At 35.4% G+C, this 8,628-nt stretch overlaps 1 protein-coding gene across 1 annotated transcript; it reads right to left on the bottom strand.

The window, feature by feature from the left end:
- Positions 1–401: 401 nt before the first annotated feature.
- LOC147397326 (uncharacterized) lies at positions 402–8,263 on the bottom strand. Its single transcript, XM_086452883.1, has 10 exons — positions 7,936–8,263; positions 4,710–4,794; positions 2,587–2,661; positions 2,458–2,494; positions 2,095–2,178; positions 1,923–1,983; positions 1,711–1,817; positions 1,472–1,537; positions 823–977; positions 402–681 (listed from the first exon to the last, which is right to left on the bottom strand). The coding sequence occupies exons 1-9, from the start codon at positions 8,018–8,020 to the stop codon at positions 882–884; spliced, it is 696 nt and encodes a 231-aa protein (XP_086309009.1). The 5' UTR covers positions 8,021–8,263; the 3' UTR covers positions 402–681; positions 823–881.
- Positions 8,264–8,628: the final 365 nt, after the last annotated feature.

The raw sequence follows: 8,628 nt of genomic DNA, 5'->3' as shown, positions 1-8,628 counted from the left end.
TTCTTCAGATTTTGAAGGTTGAAGAAGATAAAATGTTGAGATTGATGGGTAATTTTACCCCAAAGGGATGTAGAAAAAAAATCAAGTTTTATATTTTTGAAAATGCAAAATACAAGAAAGTTGGAAGAAGAAAGAAGATTGAGGACGATAGAATCATAAATTATTAATTTGTCGATTTCATCCCAATTCGGTAAATTCTATGATTAAAAAAAAAAACTGATTTTATGACAGACTCTCACTAAAAGAGTTGGCGGTTACAGAAGATTTTGTTTTGGCCCACCCCTTAAATTGCAACATTTTATGATTTTATTCATCAACTCAGAAAGCATCACATGATCAACCTCTACAGCAGGTTTTCGAAACCATGCTTCCAGAATTCTTGTAAAACAGGGCAAGCCATATTTTATCAATTTCTTAGTTTTACTGCAGAAGCACTTTTAGATGTTAATGATCGAGTCTGCTATTGAGAAATGCAAAACCAATAAATATTTGATGATAATTTAACAGAGGAACAGCTAACCAATTTGACACTAAAACATTAGGACTGCAAAAGTGACGGTCCAAAATGTCTCAAGACTCAATCAAGCATCTCCAGCCAAATAATTAAGGGTCACCTTAAGAGGATGGCCTCTGGCAAGAGTTCCAAGTGAAAAGGATTCTTGAGAAGCTCCATGAGTTTCTCTGCGGTATCACACGGATAAAAATTTATGAGATGCTTTGTAGTTAGCCGATCTTTACTCTAATATTTGTTTGACCATGAAATTTAAGGAAAAAACTTATCAAAGATTGAAAATTTGGGTTTTATCAGTGATTATGTAGGACCTTCTTTAATGAGTAAATGGTTGAAAGTGGGGATGCAAGACCACCAGAAGAAGTTGAATCTAAATCCCCTTCGCTCTCATCCACTCGACAAAATTGTCCAAGATCAAGGGCCAAGCAAGGGATGGATCATAGTTGTTAAGGTCCGGGAAGCTTATCTGCACAATTTAAAAAATAAAATAAACATAAAGTAAAACAAAACAAAGAGGTCAGTCTGCATGTTTACATAGCATACAAAATGATTAGGTAGGACTCCAGAGCAATGGAAAACAGATTCAGAACAACTTTTTCCTAGGACGCGAGAAAATCGCTATTCCCTAAATATATACTACATCATGGTTGGGCCCCACCAATGGAAGAGAGCCACGAAAGGAATCTCAGGGAGAATGTTATTGATTTGAGGGGTGAGGGGCATCCAATCTGATCAATGTCAGAGTTGGGAAGGTGGGAGGTGAGGAGAATGGCTTATTTATCCATTATGACATAACTATTCTTCTTTATTCATCCTCTTGCACAATTAATATAGCACAAATAAAGATAGAAACTACGACGAGATTGGATCACAATTGACAAGAAGAAACAAAATTAAAAAAAAAAAAAAAAAAGCATAAGTATGAAAATGTATTAGAAAACAAAGAAGAAAAGATCGTACCTCATTGCAAAAACGAAGAAAGCCCATCCACTGGTCCATGTTTATAACCTTGTAATCATTCTGGTTCTGCAGAGTACACATTGTATAAGGAGGATTCAATCAGAAAACTTTGCAATGCAATTCAAAAAGAAAGACAACATTGCTCCCATTGTGTACATAAGGAGATGTGGGTGTAGAAATTGACCAGAGAATAGTGGATCTTAACTCTAGGAGAACCATAAGGTAAAAGTATCACTAACCTTAAGGTACTCGATAAGAAAATCAATCTGAGGACGGAATTCAGACCCTAAAACAAGATCTAGCAGTTCACAAATGCTCTCAATGTCTATACTCTTTTGCTTCTCCTCTGATACAATTAATAACAAGATGTAAAAAAGAATTGATACTGGATAAAAAAGTGACACTTCCCTCTAAACTCAGGTTAAAGGAGAGACTGTACAGCGCCACATACCTGTTAGGCAGTATTGAAAGGAATAGGAATAGAAATCCACGAAATTTTGTGGCCTCCTAACCTTTGAGGATAATAGAAGAACAGAATCATCATGAAGCAACTATTAAAAGTGTGAAATGCTTACTATATTTACAGTTAACATTCAAAAGGCCAACCAATAAGAATCAACTACCTCTTTCTCCAGCTCTGGGAGTGCTTTCTTTAATTTACTAATAGTGTCAGCTCGTAGTGACTTGAGACCTCTTCGCCACTCATCCTGTTAAGGAGTGGATTCATGTTGTAAGTGGAGAAAAACTAATAGGAAGAGAAGATCTAAGGTAGGTACCTTCAGCAAGAACATAAGAACACATAAAATAGCCACTTTAGATCTTTTCCACTAAAAGAAGTTAATTATGAAATCTGGTGTTTCACATGCCGAGTACTTGGCAACCAGGAATATAAGGATACATTAGCTGAATAACAATTCAAAGTAACAACAAAGGATTCAATTAAAAGAGGTATCCAGACTAATGTATACAAGAGTGGTGTAGCATACCAGGGTGAAATATCCCTGCTTTTCAGATTTCATTTTCCTGACAAATACATTTGGCCAGTTATGTGATAAAAACATGAAAAAACAAATGAGCAAACATGAGAAATGAGAAGTTGACAAGAAATTATTTACCAAGCAAGCATCAATATTCTGACATCAGTGTGATCCACTTCCACATCTGAACAAAGTGCTTCAATTCCCTCTGGGCTGTTCAAGGCAAATGTAAAATTGTGAGAAACTTTGACACGCCAATTGGACTAAAGTGTTCAATTTTGAATCCCAGTAAGGCATGGAGATTGGAGATCCACCTCCTCACGACCTTTCAACAAATATAGTAGGTAGAAAACTTCAAATCCTTGAAAAATTGCCATAGATCCTCTATAGTGATCTTATGAGAAAGAGACACCCTTCTTCTAAGAACCTCCTTCCACCACGATTTAACAAAACAAAGAATGAGCCCAATTCATTTAGAATTCAGACCTCTGCTTCTAACATTACATGAGAAAACACAGCCTAAACCTAACAGATGTTTTGGCTATTGGATTTCCAGAGAATCAGTTAAATATACCTACATTCCACTTTGAACTACCCTTTCTCTATTTTATGACTAAAGAGTGTCATTCTTTCTCCCAAAGTTGTAAAGATCTTTGTCAAAGTGACCTCCTCTCCTTTTTTGTTAGTCATAGAAGCTTTAAGTCATCTTAGGTAGTATGATTGATGCTTCTCTTAATGGAGTAGAGGCCTGATTAAATATCACAGTTTTCCAATGACATTATTTTCTTTTGTCCGGCTTTAATCATTCAGGGTACTTATTTTGCATTTTGAGCTAATTTCAAAGCAATCTCATCTCAGAATGACAAACTCTTACAGATAAAAAAAAAAGAATGACAAACTCTTTCTCTAGGAAAGAGGTGTTTGTGATAGGAGACATTGATAATATCCATGAGAAAGCAGGAAACCTGGGTTGTAAACTCAGGAGACTTACGGCATATCACCTAGCATTGCCACTTAAAGCTTCCTAGGACTCAACTGTGGAAAGATTTGTTTTGAGCAAGTTTGGATTCTAGTAAGAAAGGGTATTTGTTAAAAAGTTGAAAGCTTAGACTTGCTTGGAGTACTCCATTGAGTCCTCCCACATACAACTTCCTCTCTCTTTTCGGTATCCCAGGTTTTGTTGCATACCACATGCAGAAAATGGAAAAATGTTTCTGTGGAATGATATGTCTTTGAAATATCACCTTGTCAAATGGAAAACAATTTGTAAACCAAAAACACAAAGGAAGACTTGTAGTCTCTCGAGAGAGCCAATACATCTTTATTAGGTAAGTAGCTAGAGCGATAGAAGGAAATTTATGGACAAGAGCTGTTATCGGCATTTACAGACAGGAATTTTGACTGGGACAGCAATGTAGTCCTTTCTTCAGTGGGATGAAAGTTTGGAAAATAATAAGTATATCAAAGTTTCTCTAAATGGATTAAATTCGAGGTGTAATTTGTGACAAGGTCAAGTTTTCGAACAGTGTTTGGAGTGGGGAGTGCACTCTTTGTCAGGACTTCCAATCCTTCATTTCATTTCATCTAGCAAAATTCAGCAGTTTAAGAGATCTATTAAGGGAGTCGGAATATGATGGCATGATGCCCAAATATCGCAAGAATATTAATGATTGGGAAGTGCACATAGTTGCTAGGTTTCTAGTGTGTCTTAACAGAGTCCTACATCGATGATGATGATGAGAGAAAAGTCACGAGATGCGGAGAGATGCTTTCTTTGGTATGTGAATCTCCTAGGTAGATCAAAGTATATTTCTTACTTTGAATGGCTGTTTTGGATAAGATCCACATAGTGGAGTGGAGCTTCTTTTGATCCATTATCCCTGTCCTAGGAACACTGTGGTATGAGACCAAGACAAGTTTGCCTTTAAAAGAGAAAAAACCATACTTATCTTTGGAAAGAAAAAAGCTCCAGGATTTTCAACGACAAATATGGGTTTCTAAAGACTGTCATTGAGAAGTTAAAGTTGCTGTTGTTTCAAATGGGTGGTTATAAAAAAAAAACCTTTTGGGGAGCTAAAGGTCCAATATTTGTTTGTTAGATGGGATAAGATCATAAATGAATCAATCTAAAATATAGAAATGTTCCCCCAACAAAATGCAAAATCTTTGTGGAAGCAATTAAAGGTGTGACTAAAGTTTTGAACTTTATGCAGATTCCAACACAACTATGAAGATTATATAATTGGATGGTATACACTTACTCAATCATCCCAGAGGAACTATTTGCATAAGAATTGAATAGATGATCGATCCGCTCCAATTCCTTGGTAATAGCTTTGCTCGAGGCTGAACAGCATGAAGTAGAAATTGAATTAATGTAATCATAATAAAGTAATAGCTAACTAAAATAAATTTCAAAAATTGGGTGAACATCAAAAAGATGATTCCTTGATAGAGCTAGAAGCTGAAGCCAGTGGCTAGTTATAATTTGAATCTTTCTTCAGAGAACAGCATAGAGTATGTCAACTCTTCCATTGGTTCAATTCACATAAGTTCATTTGTCCAATGTTAGTTTGTGATATATCAGTTCAAAGTAAACCTCTAAATGAAGCAAACCCATGTTACATTAAATCCATTTCAAATGTACAAATTTGTTGCACCTTTAAATGTGCATACACATAAAAAGAACAGACTTATTTTGTAATGGCTATCCCTTTTTTCTACACAAAATAACAACCAAGAAAAAGGGAAACTTAGACACAATAAGCGATAGAAGAAAAAAAAGAACGAAAGGAAAGAGCAAATTCCTGGAGTGAGAAGGTGTCAGACCATTAGCCAACTAATCAAAAATTGCATTAACTTTCTATTATCAAGTGTGCTGCAACCTATGTTAGCAAGGTAGGGCAAAGACATGACACATACACTTAAAGAAAAGAAACATATAATACGGGTACTACATCCACTTCGAAACAGTGTTTTTAACACTATGATGTGAGGTGAGGTGTTACACTAGCCAAAGTGTAACTTCTCTAAATAAATAGTAAAAAAGTATGTATATATATAAATTGATAAGTAGTAAAGATTGAGATAAGAGAAAATTGGGTAAAATCTCAAACAAAAAAATTATAGTTCACAATTTCACATTCCAAAGTTTAATGTCTAAATCTAAATTAGAACTCATCATCGTCAAAGTCTTATCCCAAAAAATTCGGGCCGGCTAAAAAACTTGTTCCTCCATTCATTTATGTTTGAAGCCATGTTTCACAATCAAATTAAAATTGAATGCATCCATAGTTTCATTTTTCCAAGCTTTTAATGTCATCAAGTGGCATGAATTTTTCACCATAATCCAGTCAAGGTGGCCCATTAAATGGGTGCCATTGAAAATTTTATTATTATATGGTTTATAAGAAACAAAGAGGTTAAAAAAAGAAGAGGAAAGAGATAACATATCCCCAACTTTCTTTCAAGCCTGGCAGCCTTTTTGAGAACCTCACTCTAGGGCAAGCCTCAAGGCATAAGCCTCCAAAGGCTTTACAAACATTGCTTTGAAACGGTCATCCTCCATAGGAAGTAAGATAAATGATCGTCCACCATGAGAAGGCTAAAGTAAAGAAGTAGAAGTAGGGGATTCCCAATAAAGTCCACAAAAGAGTTTAACCAACTGTTACATAAAGCAGCTACCCAAATGAAAAAAACTCTTCCACAAGAAATATTCAAACCCCATTATACTTTCTAACCACACTGACATTATGTGTATTATGCTCTCAATGTGTTGGAACCACAAAGTATGTGTATTATGCTCTCAATGTGTTGGAATCACAAAGTATGCTTATTATGCTCTCAATGTGTTGGAATCACAAAGTATGCGTATTATGCTCTTTCTACGTTTTATTAACATTCGATAGTTTAAAAAAATGAGGGACATAAACAAGATAAAATAGATTGAGAAATCAACCACTTAAAAGCTAAAGCATGGAATAATTCTTTAACCCAAAATGGAAATAAAGGGAAAAAAATGTTATCTAATTTAATAGTAGTTTGATACATGGGAATCCAAAAATACCTAATCTCACTAGAAGGAATCATCATGAAATCAAAGGTGAAAGACAAATATTTTATTTTTCTTTGAATTTTCACAGGTTCTTCGGACTTTATCCCAGAGAAGTATATCATAATCCTTTCAAGAAAGTATACCTATCAATTGAATATTTGAAGAGGATTGGAGAGAGAATTTTTGGGAATCCCCATTTAGAAGGAATATGAATAATTGGGAATTGAATCGAGTTGCTTATTTCTTGAGTCATCTTGAATAATCTCCTACATCAGTGAAGGTCTCATTCACCTTCATAATAGCCTTTCCAAAAACCCACCCATATGCAGGACTTAAAATGGGTTGGGTTTGGACCGGATCTGAGTATATCCACATCCAGGCCCAAATTTTTTATTTGGATCCTATTAGCTAAAACCATTTTGCTTACACTAAACCATGATCCAACCCGACTGAAGTGCTTGATTCGGGATCGATCAGGTTGGAGAATTTTAGATCTTTCAACATTTTTTCGCTATATTTCTTTTTGAATTGCTATACTAGTATATTTTACAATTATAATTCTTTTATTTGATAAGAGTACATGTTATATTCAGGTAGTAGAAAAAAGTTATTTTGAAAAACATAAAAAATATAACTTTCAAAGCCATATATCATTCAGATCTAGAGATGGATCCGTATCCGACCAGGATCTGGCTAGGATAAAGGGACATCAATCCATATTTGACGCTTTTTAATTCAGATCTACTCTGTGGGTCCAAACCCACTAAATTTGGATTCGGATCACTCTGATTTCGGATAAAATCCTATCATTTTGTACCCTAGCCATAAGAAGACTTTACTTCCTTGTGATTCCATTCCTTCTTATTGGCTCCATATGCTTTAACTATGACTCATATCCACATGGGGAAAGATCTCCAAAACCATATTCCCAAAAGGGCTCTATCCGCCAATCCTAATTTAGCCATGCAACATATCATAACCAATTAAGCATTAAAGACAAGTTCTAAGCCATGCAATACATGTTGGCATGAGTCTTCAGTTGTTTTAAGCACTCCATTGTACTCAGTTATCTCACTTAACCCAATATGCAACCCTCTCTAACATGGACACTCATCTCCTTCAGTAATCCACAATCAACCCCACCACATCTCCAACGCCTAATTAAAAACCATCTCCAAGCTCCAATTTTTACGCATAAAAAAAAAGTCCCCTACGTTTTAACTCCAACCAAATAAAAAATCAATGTGAATTGTATAATTCAAACCCTCAAGATACCTAATCACTTCGAATCGAAGAAAGATCATAGTCAACAAATCATATACTTAACCAGAGATGCATAATAATCTAAGAAATTGAGTTTGCAAAACAGGTAGGTAGAAATCGAATCCAAATATACGAAAAAAAAAAAAAGGATCGGGAAAGAGATCGATTACCAGAGCGAAAGAGATCGACTGATGAAGAATTCACAGACGCAGAGGGATTCGGTGGTCCAGTTTTCCTGGTTGATGAGCGACGCATCCTGAAGAACTCGATGATGAAAGACGAAGAAATAAAACCCTAGAACGAGAGAGCGAATGATGATTCGTCGCTCTAAAGCTTTGATATGGATTTGCTACAATTCAGATTACAAGGAAAGGATCCTTGGCGTCTGCTTTTTAAAATAGAAATTTGAGAGAGAGAGACCTATGTGGAATGTAGCGACTTTTCACAATTCACACGCTTAGGCCGAGACAACGTAGCAAGATATGCGTATTTCGCACCCCACCTTGTGTGAGATGCGTACGACAAGAAAAAGAAAGAGTAGTACTGGAGTGATTGTACCTCATATTATCGCACATCTAGACGTGAAAGTGCGTACGAATCATTGATGCTTTTTTACTCGTATCTCGATGGAAAATATCTATGGTTCTTATACACTTTCATATGAGATATAATCTGGTGGTGACTTCACCATTATCAAACTTGTTGAAGAAAATAAAATTTTGTGAGTGTAGTAAAAATATTATCATATTTTGCGATTAATCGATACTTTGTTGATTGGCTGATTTAATCAGCTAGTCACCAGAGAATTTATGAAAAATTCATAGAATTTTGTGATATGGGTGTCTTCGAACTACTCATTTCAT

Source organism: Akebia trifoliata, chromosome 8 (assembly GCF_017979445.1).
Source record: "Akebia trifoliata isolate Shusen 1 chromosome 8, ASM1797944v1, whole genome shotgun sequence".
NCBI classification, from domain to species: domain Eukaryota; kingdom Viridiplantae; phylum Streptophyta; class Magnoliopsida; order Ranunculales; family Lardizabalaceae; genus Akebia; species Akebia trifoliata.
The sequence above is the reverse complement of the archived record's forward strand: the minus strand, read 5'-3'. Positions and strand labels throughout refer to the sequence as shown.

Excerpts from the sequence above, each read along its gene's own strand:
- LOC147397326 (XM_086452883.1), bottom strand. The coding sequence starts at position 8,020 with ATGCGTCGCTCATCAACCAGGAAAACTGGACCACCGAATCCCTCTGCG. Across the intron at positions 2,179-2,457 it reads AGCAGGGATATTTCACCCTG|GATGAGTGGCGAAGAGGTCT; the intron begins GTATGCTACACC and ends ACTCCTTAACAG. Across the intron at positions 978-1,471 it reads TTCTTCGTTTTTGCAATGAG|ATAAGCTTCCCGGACCTTAA; the intron begins GTACGATCTTTT and ends TAAATTGTGCAG.